Here is a 24,545-nt window from a genome sequence, read left to right as displayed (position 1 = left end):
GTGTATATTTCTAGATGTTTGTAGAATTCTTTACTTTGTAAAAGTTGTACAATTTTTCTTGATATTTTTAACGCTGATGCTATGACTGTATTTATGTAATTTTATTAATTTTAAGAGCTTCATAAATAAGCAATCCAATGTACATATTATAATTTAATTTATAAATCTTTCATAATGAAAGTTCAGTTTCCTTAGATCAGAATTATAATGACACCTGGCCAGCTGTCTCTATGTTTAAAGATGCCTTCATATTTGGGTTGTTTCCACAAAGCCCTTTCCTAGAAAGGCTTTTTCTAGATTAATGGGCATTAATATTTTTAGGCTCCTCACACTTTAACACCCACGTGTGAAGTATCATTATGTTCCACAGCTACTGTTCAATGCAGTGGCCTAGTCACTCTGTGACTGATGATTGAGCAAATATCTCAAACATGACTTCATGTTCCCTGTCACTCTAGCTGGGAATGCTTTAGCTTGGCCCCTCATGGTGGTAGTGGGAGGGGCTTTTGTGCCACCATCCATAGCTATTCCATCCATGAGGTTAGAGATGCTGAGAAATGACAGAGTTTCGGTTCCATGGTAAGGAACAGGGCTGAAGCATTCATTCACAAAGTGGTTTTTATGAGAAGGGACCAGCTAAGAATAGCCTTGAGTTGACATTGTACTAGCTCCTCCTGCTCATAAGAGAAACTAATTTCCGCACAAGAAGCAAGAATAGATCACGAGTTGAGAACTGAGACTATATCTCAGAGATTCTATTCTTGGATATCCTGAGCCCCATGTGGTCACTGAGGACCCTATGTTGTGTAATATTCAACATGACAACATTGCTGTGTTTAAAAATTTCCCTCCACACCCCCGATTCCATTTCCCCATCTGCCAGGGCTTCCTATAAAGAGAAGGGGCATCCGGCTTCAGACACCAGGACACAAGCGGCAGTGAGGACCAGTCTCTGCTGACAAGCCCACTCTCCATCACCTGCTCTGCATCATGAAGGTCCCCACGGCTGCCCTTGCTGTCCTTCTCTGCACCATGGCTCTCTGTAACCAAGTTTTCTCCGCACCATGTAAGTCCACACGGCTATAGCGGTAGTCCCCACTCTCTGGTCTTGTGCAGACCACATCAGTCTTCTGTGGTTTCAGAGTCTACAAGAGAAAAGAAACCCATCTTTCTTTTTAAGTTTCTTATTTTTCTTTCTGTGGGGTGGGGGTGTCTAACCTTTTGTAGGTACCCGGGACTTGGAGTCACCGTGAAGGGGGTGGTGTCATATACTTCCCAGCCAGCTCTAGGATGCCTAAGGAGCTCTGTCTCTGGGATGCCTTAAGCCATGCCCCAGGTGTCCTGATTTCATTGCATCAGAGAAAGCTGTGGAAGGAGCATGGGGTAACCCACAGAGAGAGAGAGAAAGCCAACAGTGAAGACAGAGAAAATACAGACAGAAATGAAGACAGACACAGGGGCATTTCTGGTTCCAAATGCTGTCAGGGCCCTAGCCTTCCTCGCCCTCTAAAGAAGATGTGTTGGCTGACTTTCCCCTTTGCAGATGGTGCTGACACCCCAACCTCCTGCTGCTTCTTCTATGGCCGGCAGATTTCCCGCAAATTCATCGCCGACTATTTTGAGACCAGCAGCCTTTGCTCTGAGCCAGGTGTCATGTAAGTTCCGTTCTTCTGCTTTCCCTGATATGGTGGGGGCGAGGGATCCTCAGCCATGGGACAGGGGGCGAGGAGGGCACAAAAGGGAAGCACAGGGTCCTCTAAAGGGGGCCAGTGGGAGAGGCTCTCTGGAGCATGGCAGAGGATGGGTGGGATGGAGAGGCCATGGAGGACTTCAGACTCTCCCATCCGATGTTTCAGCGTTTGACCCTCCTTTCTCTCCACAGTTTCCTAACCAAGAGAAACCGGCAGTTCTGCGCTGACCCCAAAGAAACCTGGGTCCAAGAGTACATCGCTGACCTGGAGCTGAATGCTGGAGAGGCTTCGAGTCAGTGAGGAACCCAGAAGCCTTCACCGGCGCTGTGTGGAGCCGGGGCCCAAGCCTCAGAACACCCTTGCCACCTCCACAACTCCATTTCCTCAAGCTGTTTGCTGCCAAGTAGCCACACTCAGGGAGTCTTCACTTGAATCCTAATTTAATTTAATATTATTTAATTTTGTAATTTATTTTATTGTCACATTTGTATTTGTGACTATTTGTTCTGAAAGATCCCAGGGCATTTTCCAATACCCATCCTCCTCCCCTTTGCTCACACTGTGTTTGGTGACAGTGGGAGTAGCTGCTACCAGCCCATTCTAGGTAGATATGGTGACAAGGTCACAGACTGACAAATAAAAGTACACACTTTGTCTCTACTCTACCAGAGAAATAATAAATATGCTCTTTTAAAAGTGATTGGAATTGAGTTTTATTTTACTTTATTTTTTCTTTTCCTGGAAAGTCAGAATTACTGGTAAAGAGGAATAACAGTAAACTATAAAAAGATGTGAGTAGAAGCTGGGGGTGGTGGCAAGGCGTGGGAAGGTGGAAATGGGTAGACTTCTGTTACTGAAGGTTTTCTTACCCCGCCAGGTCCTGCCGCCCTTCTCAGGCCCAAATAAACACAGACGACACTATACTAATTATTAAATCATTGGCCAATGACTAGGGCTTCTTATTGGCTATCTCTGTCTTAATTATTAACCCATTTCTTTTAATCTATCTATTTCCACGTGATCTTGGCTTACTAGAGAATGTCTGGACCTTCTACTCCTTTGTAGACTACATGGCAACTGTTTGTGGCGTGTCTCTGCCTACATCTCCCAGAATTCTTCTTATCTCCTAGTCCTGCCTATCTTCCTGCCAAACAGTGTTTTATTCATCAACCAATAAGAGAAACATATGTACAGAAGGACATCCCCCGTCAGGCTTCCATGGAGGCACTCTACTTCATACTGGAAGTATGGTTCTGGAACACTGAAATGGGGACTATTTTGTGTGTCAACTCATAATGACCCTGCTCTAGAAAAGGCCAACATTTAAATAAATATCATCAAATGGAGTATTGGTTATGCATACCATAAACCAAGCTTTCTTAAGAACAAAGAGTTTTGAGGACTACTCTAAACTCAGTGGTTCTTATCCATTGTCCATTTGATCTTGCTTTTTGTTTTTATTTTGAGACAGTCTCACTCTGTAGCTCTTTCTGGTCTGAAACTCAGGGATATACATGTCTTTGCCTCCTGAATGCTGAGATTAAAGGAGTGCACCACCATGCCACACATCCCCCCAAAGCTTATGTATCCAAGAATTGGTGCCCAGTCTAGTAGTGTTCAGAGGTGACTGACTCACGAGGGTTCTGACCTTGTAAACTGTATTGAAGTCATACTTTAATGGGTTTAGGGAGTTAGGTGGGATTTCTGTAGTAGAAGCAAGACATATTCCTTGGTTGCTTTCCTTCACATGCTTCTGCCATTATGGGGCCTCACCATCTGGCTGGAAGTGTGCCCTGGCCATCTTCAGAAACCAGGAGCTGAAACAAACCTTTCTTCCTTTGAGCTGAGTTCCTCAGGTATTCCGTCACAGCCATCAAGAGCAGACTACAACGCCTGCCAGTGCAGCCGTACACCTCAGGCTGCACGGTTAATCATCTCCACCGCAGCCTAAACAGTTTGGCCCAGATGAGAGCACGAATGATGCAGCCACTCACCAAACTCAACTTTTACCTGCAGGCTAGTCTGTTAACTACTGATCTGTAACAACTGCTCAGTCAAGCTATTACCCCAGATCAAGCAGATAGCCAACAGAGAACCACTACTGGGTCTGGCAAGATGGTCCGTGGGTAAAGGTACCTGCCACCAAGCCTCATCACCCGGGTTTAGCCCAGGACCCATGTGGTAGAAGGAGAGAACCCACTCCCCTCAAATAATCCTCTGATCCCCACATGCTCACAAAACAGATAAAAAGTATTTTTTAAAAAGGAGAGGCTACCACTACTGTAGCCTCCTTGTCCCCAAGTTTACAGGGTTGTAAGTGACATTGTTGCTAACCTGAAGAAGTTCCACCAGCAAAGGAGATAGTTACTTAAGCTTCTTACTTTACCTACAGACTATGGAGCTGTCAATCAACTAGTCACTTCTGTTCTAATCGGGGAAGCTGACATGAGAACTTTGGATGCTTTAAATGTCTCATGGCTGTCCAGGGAGACTCCATTCCTGCTTCCCAAAGTGTAGGACGTCAGTCTACCTGCAGAAACTGCCACAGTTTCATGGCCACTGCATGGCACTCCTGCATAAGCTCTAAGGGACATTCTGTGGGTGTCTCTGTTTCAGTCACCATCATTCCAGATACCCTGAGATGGTTCCAGAAGATATCAGTTTGCCTTTAGCAGCCTAACAGCTTCAGAGGACACTGTCTATAGCTGATCTGATGCCTCTGCCATCCTTAAGATGTCTTTCGTAGAAAGGGGAGAAACATGTGTTCATGGCAGCTAGAATAGACAGGCCCAGTATAGACTGAGGGGATTATGCAAAAGGCTTGTTGTTAGCAGACAGGAGACTATCCATCTGTGTGACTGGTCAAACAAACAGCCCTCCTCATATTTCTTTTTTTTAGGTCTGTCCAAGAGACCCCAAGTTGTCCTGCAGGTAAGGCCAATAAAGTCTCATCTAAGCGGTTTTATTGGTGACTTGTGGTCTTTTATCACTGATGCAGTGGGCTGAGTTGGTAACACAGCAGCTAGGAGGGAGCACAGAGCTTCAGAGTGCGTCTGGAAGCAGTGCCTTTAAGCTGTGTCTTCAAACAACAGCAGAAGTTCAGAGAAGGTGAGAGACCACAGAGAACAGAGAAAGCCCCAGCAAACAGAAAGACTGAAGAAGAAAAGAGCTGCATTGGCAGGAGGGCTGCTGAAGAGCAGCCAGCGAAGGTGACTGACAAGGCTATAGACATCAGTTCTGACACTGAGAGGCTCCCCTTAGCTATCTGTGATTTCCATCTGAATAGAACAAGAAGGTCCAAAGCAGATTGCTGAAACAATGGGCTTCTCCAAAGGTGGTGCCTGGACAGTGGACTGAGTATCACCTAGGAACTAGAAACACAAGTTCCCAACCTTTAGTCAGTGGACCCACCAAGCTGTGTTTTCATGAGCCTCCGGGGCATGCTGGCACACTAGCGATTAAAACCACTCAATGGCCCTTTTCTATTCAGACCATCCTGTACTTCAGCCAGGGCCGTGCATCTGTACCGTGGAGGGCTCCGCCTTTCTCAGGGTGTTTGTAGGCTGTTTTGAGGAGGAAGTCAATCCAACCTAAGTTGAAGAGGCCTGAGCTACTACTGAACCTTGACTGCCAGGTACAAAGTGAGCCTTGGCCCCAAGCATCCCGATGCAGCTGCCAGGTTGGAATCTCTCCCTTGGATGAATTTTTGGGAAGACAGCCAGAACCTGCCAGAGTTACATAAATCTTCTTGTTGGTGGTGGTGGTGGTGGTGCTCAGGGAAGAGTTTGTTACTGTTGAAAACACACACACACACACACACACACACACACAAACTTTAGATTCTTTTAATTCAACTTTCTAACCAATTAGTAGTGATGGGTTTTGGTGTTTGCTAGGTAAATCAAGGTACATATGTCTACATAATGTCACATCAATTTAAAGTTGGAGAAATACAAGGAAGCGTGTCTTCCCAAAAGAAATACAGGCCTCTGTTTTGGAAAAGGATATAACAGATTCAGGTGTAGGTTATTGTTGATTTTCTTTGTTGGCATATGAAGGCATCCACATTTTGTATGCGGTGTATATATTTCTTTTCTTTTGCTCTGTAGTTAGAAGAGTTCAGTCATTGGGGGCCCTTTATCTTGGAGGTATTGAGTTGTGTACTTCATGTTGGCCCATAAAAGACTGTTGCTCAAATCTAAGACTAAATGGTATTCTTTATGTCTTGGTAACCACCAGAAAACGATGCTCCACACCCACTATGAACACACTCAGGGGGCAGGGCTGGGCTGTCACCAGCACCACCCACTTCCACTGGCAGGTAGTGGAGGATGGGGGCAGTGAGCAACACCTACAAAAAAGGATTGTGTAAGATTCATCAGATCCTGAGGTCCTGGGCGGATGGGTCTTGCTTAAAATTTGCATCTTGGGCTTTTCAAATGTATTATCATAATGTGAACATGTTTCATGCCATCACACTGTTTATAAAAGCCACCTCACAGACATCAGCATTTTTCTTAGCCATTTCTATACTGTAGATGATTTAAATTACATCCAATTTTAAATTGGGGTAAATGTCTGGAGATTAAACATGTGTATGCATATGACCCCTCCCTCCAGGGTAGGATTTTTCTAGGTAGGAAATAGATTCTTAGGAGCAGACTTACTTGATCAAAGGCTAAGAACATGAACTACAATATCTGACAGATTTTAATGCCATTTGATTAGAGCACTTTGTGTGGGGGGTGGGGGTGGGGGAGGCTCATGGAAGGAGCAGCCATCTGAAAAGCTGGCTATATTCTCATTGCTTGCTAGCTCAACCCTTACTTCCCCGGTACTGCTCTAGTCAGGTTAGGGAGGAATCATATGAGTTGTATTCTCCAAGAGTTGTGGTATCTTTGCTCATTTATTAAATTTGTGTGGTTAGAACAGCTGTGAAATATGACAGAAGTTTCTGCTCTGTAGGGGAAACTATGATTGCAGAACTCTACTGAGAAGGAGCCCTCGAAGTGTGACTCTGGGATGACACCGACATTTCACCTCCTTGTGCAGTGGAAACCACTTCCCTGTAAACAGCCCAAGCTTAGTGAGTACCTGACCTATGCTTGCAGACATTCTGAGTCCCGCGGTTACCCAAGACCCCTCTTGCATGTACAAGTCAACAGGACACAGCTGTGCTAAAACACTTCCTCTCCATCACAACCCGTCTCCCTACAGCCCAGGGTTTCCCTACTAAGACACTAGAATGCAAGTTGGCCCCACGAAGGATGATGGCGAGTGAGTGTCCAGGCTTCATCTCATTTTGCCCACACTCTGAGGCCCTTGCTGTTCTCCTCACTCACTCGCCATCTCCATTCCTGGGCCTCCTCATGGAATCTACCTTCAACTGTGGTTATTGTCTCTAGCTTGGATCAGATCACATCGCCAAAATACTATAGACAAATGCAACCACATGAAACAACTCCATTAGGGATTTTCAAAATGCTTTAGATAATAGGTTCTAGGGGCTTTTCTTTCCATAATATTTTAGCTTCCTATTTTATATATCTCAGAAGAAGGGTTGAGTCTTGTCCTGTTTGGGACACTTGCTTCCTAGTGGCCATCTGAGTAATACAGGTTCCTCAGTCTGTGTCACGTGTGATCTTCAGCGTCAGTCTCTTCTTAGTATGGAGTTCTCAGTAGAGCTGGAAAGAGACAGACCAGTCACGTAGCGGCATTTCCTGCAGGGGGAGGTAGTGACCAACTGTAAAGCAGAGAAAGAAGAGGGGCCAGAGAGTTAAAGGACAATCTCCAGTCATCCCCAGTCCTCCCCCTCTAACAGCATCGTCCTGGCTACTTTTCTTCTTTTCTTAGTTAAGAAAATAAATTAGCCAGTTGTGCTGGCGCATGCTGGTAGGATTTGCTGAAAAAAAAATAAATTAAAAATGGAAGTGATTCATTTGTTTCAATGAAAACTGCCTTGGACTCAACCCTCAGAGTTGGCCCAGACCCTCAAGCATCTGTGGCTTTTTCTGTGACCACACGCCACCCCCCAGTTGGTCCCTAACAAATCGGTAGCTGACTGTTATGAAAGTACTAGTCAAGGTGAGGTAAAAACAGATCTTCTTGTCCATCTCTGGAAGAGGCAGGAGATGTGAAGTCACCAGAAATGAGGATAGGAGAGTCTAAAAAGACCCGCAGGGTGGCTATGGGTGGGGGTGGTTTCAGGGACTCCTGACCTTTGAGAATGCAGAGAAAGGACAGGAGAGGACTTCTGCCCTGGCCTGGACACAGCAGGGAATCGGGGAACAGCTGTCTCAGTAGGAGTAGGGAGTCAGGGAGGAGCTGTCTCAGGCAGAGGAAAAAGAGGCTGGCTTATGAGACTGCCACCATCCCAGTCACTACAGAAAGGTCTAGGGATGACCTATGTTGGGGAGACAGTCTATACACATTGGGATGCCCCTGAGCTTAGCTTCCCAGGCCAGAGAAGGTGCAGAGTGTAGTGAAACCAGAAATTCCCTTGCCTGTTCCTTGCTCTTCACAGCTTCTAACTCAAAAACTGATAGGTCTGTATCTACCCAGCACTGGTGTCCATCAAGCACTGAATTCCTTTGTGCCCTGGAAACAACAAAAAGGCCAGTCACATCTCTAGACAGATTAGGGAACAGAGACCCAAGGATGGGCTGTTTAACAAGAAACTACACTCTGGATACTTAATGAATATTGATTTAACCAAATTAATTAAAAATTTGTCAGTGTATATTAATTGTACAGAACAATGGACTTCTTTAGGACATTTTCATCCATGTGTGTAACATAATTTGATCGTACACACTCCCCTGTTACCATTTCTTCCTTGCCTCTTCCCTGACAGTCCCCATCTGCTTTCTTTTCATCTTTTCCCTCCCACTATGTCCTACATATAAGAGAAAACATGAAACACTTGTTTTCCCGGGGCTGGCTCTTTTCATTTAGTGTGATGATCTCCAGTTCCATTTTCCTGCAAATGGTGTGACTTCGTTCTTCTTTATAGAAGAATGATCATACATACATACACTTTTTTTTTGTTTGTGTTCTGAGACAGGGTTTCTCTGTGTAGTCCTGGCTGTCCTGGAACTCACTCTGTAAACCAGGCTTGCCTCAAAGTCAGAGATCTACCTACCTCTGCCTCCCGAGTGCTGGGATTAAAGGTGTGCACCACTACACCGGGTTTTATTCATTAGCTTGTTGATGGACACATAGGTTGATTCCAAACTTGGTTTTTTTGTGAATAGCGTCATGATAAGCCTGGGTCTGCCTCTGCTGTGTGCTGACTTAGACATCTTTGAGTGTGTACCAAAGGCAGTGTGGCTGCATCATGTGGTGGCTCCTCTTGTTTTTGAAGCATCCCTACATTCATTTCCATCATGGCTATACTGTGCAATTCTGTACAAGGGCTCCTCGGCCTCCACCCCCTCACCCGTATTTGTTGTTTCAGTCAGTCTGACAGGACCGAGACAGAGTCTCAGTGTCATGTTGTTTAGTAATTCACTGGCAGCTAAAGATTGAACATTTTGTGTATTTATTTGCCACTGGTACTTGTTTTAAGAAGTGTCTGTCCAGTTCACTTGCCCACTTATTGACTGAATTACTTGCAGTTCTTTGTGTTAGATAATTTAGCTTCCTTATTTTCTCTGGATACTAATCCTCTGTTATATGAAGAGCCAGGAGAGATATTTATCCCATTATGTATAGCCTAGTTATTGCTACTATTAATTTTGTTGTTGTTGCCTTGAGACAGATGTTCTGTGAGGCAGGAAGAATGATCTGTGACAGCTGTGCTTTCCATTCTGATGAGTTTATTAAATATGTAACAAGCAAAGTGAAAGAATGCATGGCAAGTAAGCAGATAGACACAATAGAAAGCAAAATACTCACTAAATCCAGTTGCTGTCTCTACAGCTGTAGTAGTCCACTGGAGAAAGCACACAAAAGGTAACGCCATTAGCATCATTGCACAGAAACACCTGGGCAACCATTTGAAGTTCCCAATCCAGAGCTCTGGGTCCAGGATGAGCCTCTGCCTTTCCTTTACCTCAGTAGGCACTTTTGTATTATGGGTTAAACAATAGTTAGGTTGGTTAGAAATGGTTTACTTTTTAGCTGCTCTCAGTGACACAGTGTTTTCATTCTGGTACTGCTTTGCTGTTCTCTCCTCCTGTTAGGGCAGGAGGTGGGGGCCAGGCCAGCCTCAGAAAAAGGGTCTTGAAGGACACTTGACAGGAGCATTCTTGGCTGTGGCAGAGGAGGTGGAAATCCTCCTTCAAGGCCAGCTTCTCAATGTGCTTAAACAATACACAAGAATTTGCCAATATAAAGTATATCACAAAGGGTCTAATGTAGTCGAGACCAGTAGTTCTCAACCTTCCTAATGCTGTGACCCTTTAATACAGTCACTCAAGATTTGATGACCCCAACCATAAAATTATTTTTATTGCTACTTTATAATGGTAATTTTTCTACTGTAATGAATCATAATGTAAATATCTGCTTTTTTTCTGATGGTCTTAGGTGACCTCTGTGAAAGGGTTATTCAACTCCCAAAAGGGTCAAGACCCACAGGTTGAGAAACACTGGTCTAAACTAAATTCAAACTTACTATATAGTTTAGATCAGCCTTGAACTCCCAAACTTCCTGCCTCTCCTCCCTAGGTGCACCACAGATCTGCACCTAAGAGTTAGTCTAAGATTTTGTAAAGCATGTTTATGTGTTCTGGCTGCTTGCTGAAGAGATTCCTGTAAGTGTCCATGCCTCCTCTCCCCTAGTCCTGCCAATAACAAAGTGGTTGACACCTACTCTATATATAGTTCAGTAATTGTTTGCTTTTTCTGTAAGACCTTATTCCAAAGCCACCAACCAACATGTCTTACAGCTTGTTAGTTACTGTTTCCGAACCCAGATGTGTGAGATAATGACTTAGCTTTCTGAATGTCCCACTCCCAAGACTGATGATTTTGTGGTATTTACTCTGCAAAGTCAGCATCACTGGTAGGAAAAATTATGGGGGCGGGGAGCAGGGTGGAAAAGGAGGGGTCAGAGGGAGGAAAGGGCCATAGTGCCTCAAGTTTCATATTTCTGAAACATAAAATATTATTTTTATGAAACAATGATCATCTTATAAAATATTATACACCTAGTCTATATGTTTCTGTACTAGATTAAAGTCAACCTTTTAAAAATTTTTTAATTTTACATGTGTAGGTGATTTGCCTGCATGTGTATGGATGGATGTATAGTGCACTATGTTATTACATACTTGGTGCCTGAGGAGGCCAGAAAAATCAAACCCATGTCTCCAAAAATCCAAGAGCCAGTGCTCTCAACCACTGAGAAGTCTCTCCATCCCTGACAAATTCTAATTCAGCTTTGACTAATTGAGAGATGTCAGTTCAAGGTTGTTGGTCCTATAGCTTTGGACCTATGGCAGCATGGTACATCATGATGAGAACACATACCAAAAATACTGATTACTCCTGTTTTTACCTTAGAAAAGACAGAGATGAGGACTGCAATCCCTTAGGGCATTTCTCCAATGACCTATCTTCATTCTACCAGGCACTTAAAGATTCCATCACCTCTCCATAGTGGGGGGGAAATTCACTCAACCTATAGCAATATTCGACAATACTGTTTTTGTTGCAACCAAATTTTCTATTAAACCAACTGCCTAGATCAAGGTTCACCAATGCTGATCCTCAGAAGAAATCCAGAATATTGTCTGTTTTTTGAATATAAAGTTTTATTGAAACAGGGTCACGCCCATTCATCCAGTGTTGTTTTTTACTTCTTTACTAGCAAGACAGAAATGAATAGCTGCAACAGAAACTACATAGAATGCAAATCTAAACATATTTATAGGAAAAGTTTGGGGATGTGTGGCCTATATTGTGTTTTTAAGTACAAGAAAATCAGACAGAAGAGGCTGGAAATATGATTCAGCAGTTAAGAGCTCTCTCGGTTCTTCCAAAGGTCCTGAGTTCAATTCTTATCAGCAACTACATAGTGGCTCAAAACTATCTATAATGGAATCCGATGCCCTCTTCTGTCACGCAGGCATACACACAGGTAGAACACTGTATACATAAAATACATGGGGGAAAATCAGATAGAGCCAAGACCCTTTTTATAAATTCAAAAAGGGAAAATTCAAGAATATTTCATGAAGTATCTATACACAACAAGAATACTAAACTGACACCCTATAATAAAGAGGGAAGGGGAAATGGAGCTAAATGATTCTCTAGCATATAAGCTCATATTGGTTGGGTCCCTTTTATTGGTAAAACTTTTTAATGAGTAAATAGAAGAAGCTGTTCAGGAGGCTGATGCAAGACGGTTGAGTGCCTTACCAGGGAGACAAAAAAATCTGTTTCTGAAAAAGGATCCCATGAAAAAGACCAAAGAACAGCTCCTCACGCTGAACTAGTTACTTTTCTCATTGCTGCCAAAACATAGGACAAGAAACAAGATGAAGGGGAAAGGATGTGTCTTGGATGATGGTTTGAGGCTGGTTGTCTATCACAGCGGGGAAGACACAGTGGCAGGAGTTGGAGATGAGTGATCACAGGCAGCTGCAGTCTGGAAGTAGAGACTGGTCCCCGCCCTCAGCCAAGCTTCTCCTTTCAGTGCAGTTCAGGGTCCCAAACCATGAAATGGTAACACCCACATGTAGGGTGGGTCTTCTGCCTCCATTAACCTAATGCAGGTAATTCCTCACAGAAATGCCCAGAACCTTGTGTCTTCAGTGATTCTGGATATTGTCAAGTTGACAATCAGTGTTAGCCATCACATAAACTCCTCTGGATAGGTAAAATGGGTTTATTGGGGTTCCTTACAGAACAATGGAAAATTCTAAATGGCAATATTTTCCTGAAGTCACCAAATGTCTTATCTCCTGAGTTCTTAATTTAGATGGCTATGACTTTGCAGCAGGGTTGGTGCAAACCGAGATTCAGAGCTTTTAGCTAGTATTAAAACTACAGAGGTGACAAAAGGCTTAGCCAACACAAGGCCCAGGCAAAGACAGACTCTAGTGGTTAAGTGTCTCAGTGTGTTCTGCCCTTGTTCTTAAAGGGGACTTTGCTGATCTCAGTAAACACTGTCTGGCTGTGGGAGGTTTGTTTTGCTTTAGTCTGGCACGATAGGACAATGGCATGGAACATTGTTGAAGATGGAGCTTACTCTGGCTAATATTTGGAGGTTCATCTCACTGCCAGGAAGCTCATGTAACTAATTGTGGTCAACCAATCAACTGGAAACCTAAGTGAAACTTCTGGACAAACACAGTTAAGTCAGTGTGCCCTTCAAGCCTTTCCCCTCATAGAGTCTACAGGTGAAGACATAGCATCCTAAAAGCCAGAGTCACCACTTGGAAGGGAGCTGCTATGAGATGGGAATGAATCACACAGAGTGTAATCCTTGGTCCCATTGAAGCAGCATCACCTGAGCATTCACTAGAAAGGCACAAGCTTGAGTCATGTCACCAGCCTGTAGACTTGGGGTCTTCTGGGAGAATTCTGAGAATCTGTTAAAACAAACCCTAGAGAGGATTCTGATGTAGCTGAATTTTGGAAACCAATTACCTAACCCACATAGATAGTGTGTGAACAGGAAACTTGGATATATAACAAAAACCCACTTGGTGCTGTTACCTGGGCTAGCCTAACATACCCTGACTCTTGTAGAGTAGAATACTGGGTGCTTACCTAAGCATCTCAGGTATATTCAACACTTTCTGGTCATACCCAGTGATAAAATCCCTTTCCAATTAACATTCCAATCTCAAAATGTATTTAGCTTTACTACTATAATCATCATCACTGTGTGTGATACATATGTATGGACATGCACATGCCAAGGTGCCCGTATGGAGGTGAGAGGACAACTTTGGGGAATAGTTCTTTCCTTTCTGTGGATTCTGGGGGATCGAATTCAGGTTGCCCTCTGAAATGCTAATCTCCTATAAACACACCTCCCAGACACACCCCAAAATAATGTTTTATGAACAATTGTGATCTTTGTGAAGGTGCAGCTGGTGTACAACAGCCAGGAAGCAACAATGCCAGCCAGCCCCGACTGTGGCATTGTTCCACCAGCAGGGGGTAACATGGGGATAGAAATTCATACAAAGGAGAAGCTAGAGGATAACCAGGTCTCGGGGAGGCTCCCAAACCTGCTGGAGACATACACTATGTGTGGAGATCTGTGCCTCTCATTAGCCATGCAACAGTGTTAACAAAACCTACCCGATCTAAGGCACCAAAACTCAGAAGAGACTGCCCTGACTTGCCTCCGACTCAATCCAGTCCATGATTGTAACCCTATGGTGGTTCTCAGTTCTGACACACTTTAATACAACCACAGGAGTTTTAAATTACCAAACCCAGGTACAAATTAAGTTTTGGGAGTAAGAGCCAACATTGGAGTTGAGGGAAGGTCCTGACTGACTCTAATGTGAGCTCAACTCTGGAATTACCTCTCTACAGTTAAGCCAACCCTTATGCAGACGTCTCCATCAGGAAATAGATGCCTGAATAAGGGTATTCACTCCAGAAAGGGTGGACAGGTGCAGTACAGAAAGACCAAGCAAAGTTCAAATTCTGAAACAAAAACCAGTTTCTATATATTCTAAATATACATGAGGCATGCTTATTCTTAAAGAGTATTCATTCTGTGTTTCTGTTTACCACTTGAGCCTCACCACAAGATGGCCATGGAAAACATTCTCCTAGAAAAGAAAGAAGTGGACAGGAGGGGATATAGCCAAGTCTCTGGGGCAGCCAGCAGGGAGTCCTCTCTTCTGCGGGCAGGTTTGCTAGACTGGCACTGATGTTAACAAGCACTGAACACGGAACCTTGCACCTCACAAGCTTTCAACAAATGTCAGCAGTTGTTCCTTCATGAAAATGAGCTTATGTGTACACACAGAATACACTACTTTGGTATTCATTCCAGTGAAGCATTTCCCTAGACCAGTGGTTCTCAACCTTTGTAATACTACAACCCTTTAATACAGTTCCTCATGTTATGGTGACACCCCCAACCATAAAATTATTTCATTGCGGCTTCATAACTGTAATTGTGCCACTATTTCAAATCATAGTGTGAATATCTGTGTTTCCAATGGTCTTAGGTGAACAATGTGAAAAGGTCATTTGACCCCCACCAACCCACAGATTGAGAACTGCTGCCCTAGACTATATCAATTACGATCTGCTTTGTAAAATACTGGAGTCAGTTTCAATTTCCCAGGAAAGCATCCCCTGGGAAACATCTGCTGTACTATTGTAAGCTGCCCATCCCTGTGACTTCTGCCCCTTCTCATATTTCCACGTCCTCTTGCGGTATCCCAGTTGATCTGTGACTCGGATTTGTGAGGAAAACAAAATCAAGAATCATCACAATGAAAACTTTGACATTTTTGAAGCGCCTTCGGTGTGTTAAACACGGCACCAAGTCAAGTGATTCTAAAAGCATCTGCTGCTTGATACATGTGGTTCAGATTTCTCCCTCAGAAATCTAATCGCACTCATTGATTCGGAGAGGGCGTCTGAGAAGAGCCGAAGGCAAAGGGGGAAGGATGAAGAGGAAGCCATGAGATAGCCACAAAGCACTCATTGTGTAACACCATTTAAAAATGAAAATACATTGCAAACACAAAATGAGACACATAAGCAATATTGAAGTCAAGGAGGAATCCAGAGTATGGATAGGCTTGAGGGTGGGACCACAGAGGAGGTGGCTTTCAGAACTGCACAGTCAAGCATCTCCTCATTCAGCCCACAGATGTTACACTTCCTTCCTGACCCCAGACCTTTCCAGAGTTCAGTTCCAAGTCAGTGACATACAGCTGGACCCAGTACTGCCAACCTTTCTTGACCTGAAAACTGCAAAGCAGGGTAGAATGGTGGAACCCTAAAGACATCCACAGGGGACTCCTAGTGACACCTGCATCCTTCTCTTCTGTATCTCAGGGTCTGACTTCATGTTCCCCAAATTTCCCCACCCTTAGGGCCCATAGATCTACTCTGAGCATCTACAAGGCCTTTGGAAAGCCACCTTCCTTCTGATATTCTCTGTCTTCACAGTGCCCAGGGACAATGCAGGCCCTAGACCAGGTCTGAGCACCCAGGAGCCTCTCTGATGAGCCATAGAGAACCAAGTGCTAGGTGGGAGTCCCTCTCAGCTCCACCAGCTTCCTGGTCGTATTCTAGCCATCACAGTCTCTATGGTATCTTCCATGAGATAATTAAGAAGCTGCAGGCAGGTGTGTTAGGGATGTTCTCCCTGAGAGACAAAACAGAAAAAACCTAAGTGGCTGTGCAGAGGAAAAGGCCAGCTAGCCACTCTGTGCCCTTGCCCTGAGGAACAGGCAGAAACGTGCCAATAGCACTCATGGTGAGGACAAAGGAAACTGGCATCTTTTCCCTGACATTTTTATTAGATTTGTGTATTTTCCTCTTTCTGGGTGTTTCTTGTTTTTGGTCTGAGACTCTACATCTCTCTATAGGGAATTTAGTTTTTTGACCAAAATTACTTCTGCTAAATGCCACCTGGAGCTCATAGGAAAGTCAAGGCTATGCCACACTGCTGGAGCTATTTGGACCTAATGTTCTTGTTAAAATCTGTTGGTTCTCCATTTCCCATGCAGAAATTAGGATGCTCAGTCTCTGTACCTCCAAGAACAAAACAGAATTCTAAAACCTTTCTCAAAGGAGAATTCCCTGGGAAATGATCTAGAAGTTCTCCACTTAGGGGATGTCAAGCACATACTTTGGCACTGTGATCCCAGCCATAGCCAGACACAGACATGAAGGTTAGGCTCATGGGTGGGGATGCACAGGTGAGAGAAAAGGGGGTTTCAGTGGAGAGCATGCCTCCTAGGTCTAAGACATCATCTCTCTTTATAGGCATCCCAGGGCTTTGGAAGATGAAACACTGGGGAGACCAAGAGGAACTTTTAACACGTTACCGGCACTGACACTGCATGGACCAGGAGAGCCTTGGGTCACCACAAAGTTTCAGGCAGTTTGCAAGAATGGTTCCACGGCTTACTCACTGGGGGAATGGTTTTCACACTGAGAGAAGGTGTGATGTTATGTTGCTGGGTAGCTTGTGAGTTCTCACCAAAGCACATCTATATACCAAGCTCTTTCTGGAGAGCCTCCTGACAGACAGCCTCTCCAGTTATCCCAACCATGCCATGTGCCGCAGAGGCTGATGCCATAGAGTCTTGAAAAGCACAACCCAAGCTAAGATCATGCCTTGCATGGAGATAGCAGAACTCGGGAAGCCATGGCTGCAGAAGAAGCAAGACTGAGAGTGCAATGGGTATGGTATGTGATATCTGTAATCCTAGCAGTTGGGAGACTGAAGCAGGAGGACTGCATGAATCCATGGCCAGCACATGCTCCCTAGTGAGTTCCAGCAGTCTGATATGTATATGTATATGTATATGTATATGTATATGTATATGTATATGTATATGTATGTGTATGTGTATATGTATGTGTATGTGTATGTATTTATGTATTAGAAAGACCTTTCCCAAATGAACCTATGTGTGTCCCATATCTAAAGCAGATTTGTAATTATAAACCAGAGTCAACACCCACAGTAGCTTATGATAAGAAACTCACTGCTTTGATGAGTTAAACAATTGCTTAAAGGCTTGTGCTCATCACTCTTCCTCTTGTTTTGAGAGAATCTTTCTCTGTAGCTCAGGCTGGTCTCAAACTTAAACATGCAGTCCTCCTGTCTGTGCTCCCAGAATGCTGGGGTTATAGACTGAGTTCATTGCTCTTGCATTTCTTGCCTGGCCCCTTTATTAGTTAACTTTCTGTTTTTTCTTAGAAGCATCCAAGCTACATGATGTCACAATCCTTCACACCCAGGGTGTGGTGGAAACTGTAACTTATACTGCCCAGGTCATGATGCCATCCCCATGCTCATCACCCTCTGTGGTCAGAGAGGTGGTAGCCCAGCATGGGGCAGAGTTTGGCTCTGTGGGAGGGAGCCTTCATCTGTGTACTTACTTACGGTCATCACCTAGCATCTCACCTCAGCAACATTTCCACACAGTCAGCCTCAACACATGAGCAACTAAGTTATTCTTGTACATCCTGAACCCATGGTCATCATAATACCCCAGAGTATGCAGCACTAAGTAATTTCCTCTGGTTGTTCCTAGCTTTCAACTCCTCATAGTCCACAGTTGACTAGGGAACATGGGTGGAGTCCCAAGAGGGTGCATTCAGCATTGAGCACCCCACCTTGGCTTTACATCTGCTGGCCGGACTCCACATAGGTCTCCACAGCTGTTTCTATTGACAACCTCCTCACTACAGCCCTCAGCTTAGTCCAGTGGTTTTCAATCTTCCTAACACTGCGACCCTTTAACACAGCTCCTTGTGTTGTGGTGACCCCCAACCATAAAATTAGCTTGTTGCAACTTCATTTATTTTGCTACTGTTAGGAATTGTAATGTAAATATCTGATATGTGACCCCTGTGGGGTCTCCACCCATGGTGGTCCTTGAAGCTCTCTTAAGCTTGGTTTTCATTTTAAAGTTGTTTTTCATGCTCTGGTCAGACAGTTGAACCATAAAAACCCCAAGGAACTTTACTTTGGGTACCCAACTGTTCTGGGCTGGTCTCCAAAGACTCTTATTTGTCGTGGTTTCTGGGTCTGAAAAGCAAGGGGAGGCTTAGGTCAATTTTCAAATGGGAAAATGGAGACCTTAAGTTTATCATAGTAGCACACACCTGTAATCTCAAGACTTGGGAGGTGCAGGCAGAAAAGGGAGTTCAAAGTTATCAAAACAGGTATGTGTGGGGTGTGTGTGTGTAGTGTGTATGTGTGTGTGTGTGATATATGTGGTGTGTGTGTAGCATGTGTATGTGTGTGATGTATGTAGTGTGTGTGTTTAGCATGTGTGTGTGTGTGTGGTGTGTGTGATGTGTGTGTAGTGTGTTGTAGTGTGTGTTTGTGTCTGTGTGGTGTGTGTGTGTGGTGTGTGTGATGGGTGTGTAGGGTGTTGTAGTGTGTGTTTGTGTCTGTGTGGTGTGTGTGTGATGTGTGTGGTGTGTGTGTAGTGTGTGTGTGTGTAGTATGTGTGTGGTGTGTGTGATGTGTGTGTGTTGTGTGTGGTGTGTGTGCAGCATGTGTGTATATGTGTGTGATGTGTGTCCTGTGTGTGTGTGTAATGTGTGTGTGTGTGGTGTGGTGTGTGTGTGTGTGTGTGTGTGTGTGTGTGTGTAATACATAGGGTAATTGGCAAAATGAAAGCGGAGGGCAGGGTGGGAAGGCATAAGGTGAACTGGAAACCACTATGTTCTCCTCCACATACACTTCATTCTCAACTGGTAATTCTCAGGTTCTCAAGTCACTTATTTTCAAAGCACCTTGCATCTCGAATTCACCCATCTGCTCTATCCCTGATATTGCTAATACAGTCCAGCCAGCATTACCTCTCATTCCCATCCAGCCAGAGCTTCCAACTACATGAGGCTCTTCCTACAGTTCTTTTTCTGGAGATAACTCTGGGCTTAAAACACTTCAGCTGCATGTCTTCACTCTTAGGACAGAAAGGAATTATTTATTCTGCTCTCCAATGTCTCCTGCAGTGTGACCTTTGCCCTCCTTTCCATCTGCTCTGCCCCATTCTCTCAGTTCTCCAATCAAGTCGAATTTAGTTCCCAAATTCACCAGCTTCTGATCCTCACAGTAAGCTATTTCCTGGTCAAGGGTAATGGTTTCTATCAGTTAAATAAGGATTCTTGGCTAAAATAAAAAACACCAATGGCATTTTATGATGGAGAGGATGTGGAGAAGGGGGAACACTCCTCCACTGCTGGTGAGAGAGCCAACTTGTACAACCACTTTGTACAGTATGGAGATTCCTCAGGAAAATGGGAATCAGTCTACCACAAGATCCAACAATTCCGCTCTCAGGCATATACCCAAGAGATGCACATTCATACAACAAGGACATCTGTGCAACTATGTTCATTGCAGCATTATTTGTAATAACCAGAATCTGGAAGCAATCTAGATGCCCCTCAACTGAAGAGCAGATAGAGAAAATGTGGTACATTTACACAATGGAGTACTACTCAGCAGAAAAAACAATGAACTCTTGAAGTTTGCAGGCAAATGGATGTCACTAGAAGAAACCCAGTCACAAAAAGACAAACATGGTATATGTACTCACTCATTTATGAATTTTAGACATGGAGCAGGGGATTGCTAGCCTACAATCCACACTGCCAGAGAGGTGGGAAACAGTGAGGACCCTAAGACAGACATACATGGTACCCTGGAGAAGGGAAGGGGGACAAGATTTCCTGAGCAGATTGGGAGCATGGGGAGAGGGGAGAGGGAGCTGGGAGAAGGAGAAGGGGAGAAGAGGAGGGGAGAGGAGGAAATGGGAGATCAGGAAGCTTGAGTCAGGGGAAGAATAGAGGAGAAAAGGATGAGAGATACCATAATAGAGGGAGCCATTACAGGTTTGAGGAGAGATATGGAAATCTGGAGATTTCCATAGATCTACAAGGATGGCACCAACTGGCAAACTAAGCAATAGTGGAGAGGCTAGCTTAAATGCCCTTCCCCTATAATGAGATTGATAACTACCTTATATGTCATCCTAGAGCCTCCATCCAATGGTTGATGGAAGCAGAGGCAGACACCTACAGCTAAACACTGAACTGAACTCCTGGAATCCAGTTGCAGAGAGGGAGGAGTGATGGGCAAGGGGGTCAAGACCGGGCTAGTGAAGCCCACAGAAACTGATGACGTGAACAAGGGGGAGCTCATGAACCCCAAACTGATGGCTGAGAGACCAGCATGGGACTGATCCAGACACCCTGAATGTGGATGTCAGTGAGGAGGCTTTGGGAATCTATGGGGTCTCTGGTAGTGGATCAGCATTTATCCCTGATATACGAATGGACTTTGGGAGCCCATTCCACATGGAGGGATGTACTCTCTGCCTGGACACATGGGGAGGGCCTGGGCCCTGCCCCAAACGATGTGATAGACTTAGGGGATCCCCCATGGAGTGCCTCACCCTTCCTAGGGAGTGGAGGGAAGATGGGATGGGGGCTGGTAGAGGGCGGGGAAGGAGGGAGAAGGAACTGGGATTGACATATGAAGCAGGTTTGTGTCTAATTTAAATTTTAAAAAAATTTAAAAAGTAAAATAAAGATTCTTATGTGGAACATTTTAAAAAGTATCAAGATTGCTTTTAAATTATTTATTAAGGTAAATAATAGTCCAGTACAATTAGTTGAGGGAAGAACTTAGACAAAGCCTTAAACATAGAAAATCCACAGGGATCCACTAAAAATTACTATTACTAATAAATGGATTCAGCAAGGTTACAGGATTCTACATTGATATGCAAAAATCAAATGTATTTCTATGTAATACCAATAAACACTCCAACGTGAAATTGAGTTTCATTTAAAACATCAAAAAGAATAAGACACCTTTGAAAAAGGAGAACCAAGAGGGTGGTGGATACATGTGTCATGAAAGCAGAAGTGAGAACTTTGAGAAGGGTTGAAGAGAACCAGCCACAGGGGACACTGGGGACACAGGAGAGGATAGCAGAAGAGGGGAATGACTCAGAACAAATCATAATGATGCACATGTGTGAAGATGATATGCTGAAGTTCATTACTTTACATGCTAAAATAATTAACTCTAAAATTAATTTTAAAATAAAGTACAGGATTTGGATACTGAAAACTAAAAAAAATGGGAAGAAATTAAAGAAAAGCTAAGCAAATACAATGATATCCTACATTCAGGGACTTGAAGACAATATTATTAAAATAGTGGTGTTTCCCTAATCGTGCTACAGAAACAATGCAAATACTATCAAAATCCCAGATCCTTCCCTCCCCCACCAGAAATTGACAGACTGAGCATAAAATTTGTGTGGAGTCAGAGAGACCAAACCTCTCTTGGAGGCCCTGATGAAAAAGGACAAAGGGAATTTTAGGAACAAACTCAGCAAGGTCTGACTGGAGCCAGGGCCTCAGAGGAGTCAAGAATATGGTTTCTGGGGACCAGACTCTTCCAACCCCTGGCTGTGGTTATCAGTCCTTAGGCATCTGTGTCTGAGGTGCCCTTTGCCGATGTTGTCTGACTTAGCTCTCTACTGACTTTGGCTGGTCTTATCCCTGCAAATGGCATGTATGATGCTAAACTTTCTAATAAATTTGGACCTGCTAGTCCCAGCTATTGCTTTTGTCTTCTTTATTTCTCATTTTCTCTATTTCTCATCCCTGGTCCTCCCACTCAGCATCTTACCATTCGGGATCCTTATGAAGGTTCAGAGAAAAATTCATACAGAAACACAAGGAACCCAGAACAAAAATAACAAAATACTATAAAAAAAGAAGAACAAAGCCAGAGCACTCACCCTTCCTGATTTTGCAACTTACCACAAAGCTATAGTAATGGAGATGATGTGGTGGGGACATAAGAACCAAGATTTTGATCAATGGAACAGAACTAAGAGTCGGGAAACCCTTACATTTATAGCACATTTTCTTTCTATATAGCAAGCGTATTTTAAACAAACACATAAGCCAACTCAGGGGCTCAGGGGGATGAGTCCTTTGAGGAAATGTTGGGAAAACATTTGGATATCCATATGCAAAAGAAAAGTAACTCATGGGAGAATCCATACACACACTTTTACTAATAACCAGGAAAGCTGAAATAAATTTACAGACTGATGCAGATTTGTCCTCTCCAGACAAAACTTTCTATCTCACTGTGAGTTTCTACATTTTACAGGTTCCTAAAATAATTCTAAGACAATGTGAGAGGCAAGTCTTCATAGAACAAGCAAAGCCAAACAGAAACCCAAGGACACTCTTTGGTCTTTTGTTGGGAGGGTGGGGCTCACTTCAAAGTCTTACACACTCTTTTTTAACTCTCCTTTTGGAGGGTTCTCCCCTACTCTGTCCCTTGCTTATTTCCACTCTGCAGCTCTTAGCTTAAAAGGTGGATCCTAGAAGAGGTCTTCTCCACCCCTGAAATCCACTGTAGGATTTTCTGTCATCCTGTTGCAAAGCACCCTGGGTTTTTCCTTCCAGCCACCATTCACAGTTTGTGATTTGAGTGTTTCACATAAGCCATTCTTTTACCATCTGTCATGACAGTGCATGTCCCTTTCAAACACCACTAGATTCCAGTTTTCTTCTTCTGGTCTCAAGAACCATGAGCCAGTTTTAATCAACCATTCAATCCATTTACTAATCAATAAACTAATAGGCAATGAATACTATCACAACATTGTATTCTGAATTATGATTTGGAAGGAAAAATGAGTTTTCTGTTTGGATTTCATTTTTAAATTTTGCCTTGTTTAAAGTCTAATATCCAAGCAAGAAAGTATACTTTTCTTAAAGACTTCTCATTTGATATTTTATTTTATTGTTAGAAAAGAAAGGAGTTAGACTTTTCTGGGTTTTTTTATTAACCATTTCTTTTTCTGTAGGGTTTAGGTCTAATTCTGTATATCAGGAAATAAAAAGCTATTAAAGCTAATATTAATTGTTTTTTAATTCTACATACAAATATCCATAAATACCTCTTTGCAAATAGCCCCAAACTGAAAATAATGTAATGTCTTTCTACAAGTTAATGTATGCTCTATAATATTTATAAACGGTGGCATATACAAGTCAAGAGGAAAATTAGTGGCGGAAAGCAAGGAAAAATGGACTGAATCAGTGTGGAAAAGACAGGAGACATCCCAGACATCTCCATGTACTGACACGAATGGGCAATTCTTCCCCAAGGATGAGAGCTGTGCCTGAATCAGCAGTCTCAGGTGAACAGAGGTGGCTCGGCAGATGTCACTTCTGCTGTCACCCCAGAAGGCAGCTCTGTGCCCATGAAATGACCAATCCTGTTTGGAGAGACAGCCGAAGTTACTATCGTGTGGTTGTTGCCCCACTGTGTGGGAGGGCAGTCTTATCATGTGCCAATCTGTCTGAGCACACTATTCTTAGAATTCATGATGGCTTTGGGTTTGGGACAATGCCGTCTTTTGAGGGACCTGGAACATGATGCTGTAAGTGAACAATAAACTACTTTAGTCACACTTATCTTGCTGTCTTCAATCTTGAGGCAGGTTGAGCAAAGCTAGGTCAGTTTGGAAATAAACAACCTTATATCACTGTTGTTAAGACAGACACTCCTTAAATGATTAACATACCAACACGCAGAGTCAAGCAGGAGTCTAACCCAAGGTTCTAGGACAGTGGAAACATGAAAAATGAGGGCAGAGATTCCAAGATTTAGCCTTTTAATTACCCATCAGGTATCTGCATGCCCTAGTTACCTTTTCATAAGTGTGGGAACTAATTTAGAATGGTTTATGACCTTTATAGGCAAATGAAATTTTGATATTAATAATTCAGGGAGTTAACTTTTGGACCTCACAATTGAAATGTTATCTTCAGTTTCCAACTTCTTCATAACCAGGCCACTGGCAGGGCTCCTTGACCCTCACCAAACCTACTAGAGTTTGAGGGAACATTAAACACTATGTAGGAAATATCTAACAAATGTAGGGGAAAGCAAAACTCTACCTCCTTCTTAGAGTCCCAGCTGGGTTGAGAATGAGACTGGCATGAATAGATTAATGGAGAAAAGTGAGGGAGTTTATTTAATGCATGTGTTGGGTGGTACAGGGCATCCATCATAAGGAAATGAAGACCAGAAGAGACCATTACAATCAGTAACTTACAGGCTGAACTAGGCAAAGAATAGAAGTCATAAAATGGTAAAGGGTTTGGGGTAGGTAGGTA

The 24,545-nt window shown here is 43.5% G+C and overlaps 1 protein-coding gene across 1 annotated transcript; it reads left to right on the top strand.

Annotated features, from left to right (window-relative positions):
* Window positions 1-982: 982 nt before the first annotated feature.
* Ccl3 (chemokine (C-C motif) ligand 3) lies at window positions 983-2,096 on the top strand. The gene is given in 3 exon segments (NM_001281338.1): window positions 983-1,066; window positions 1,544-1,655; window positions 1,883-2,096. Coding segments are annotated over 3 exon segments (297 nt in total). The 5' UTR covers window positions 983-990; the 3' UTR covers window positions 1,992-2,096.
* The last annotated feature ends 22,449 nt before the right edge of the window (window positions 2,097-24,545 follow it).

The sequence above is a fragment of the Mesocricetus auratus genome, unplaced genomic scaffold (assembly GCF_017639785.1).
Source record: "Mesocricetus auratus isolate SY011 unplaced genomic scaffold, BCM_Maur_2.0 Super-Scaffold_100007, whole genome shotgun sequence".
NCBI lineage: Eukaryota > Metazoa > Chordata > Mammalia > Rodentia > Cricetidae > Mesocricetus > Mesocricetus auratus.
Note: the sequence above shows the minus strand (reverse complement) of the source record. Positions and strands in the feature narration are given on the sequence as shown.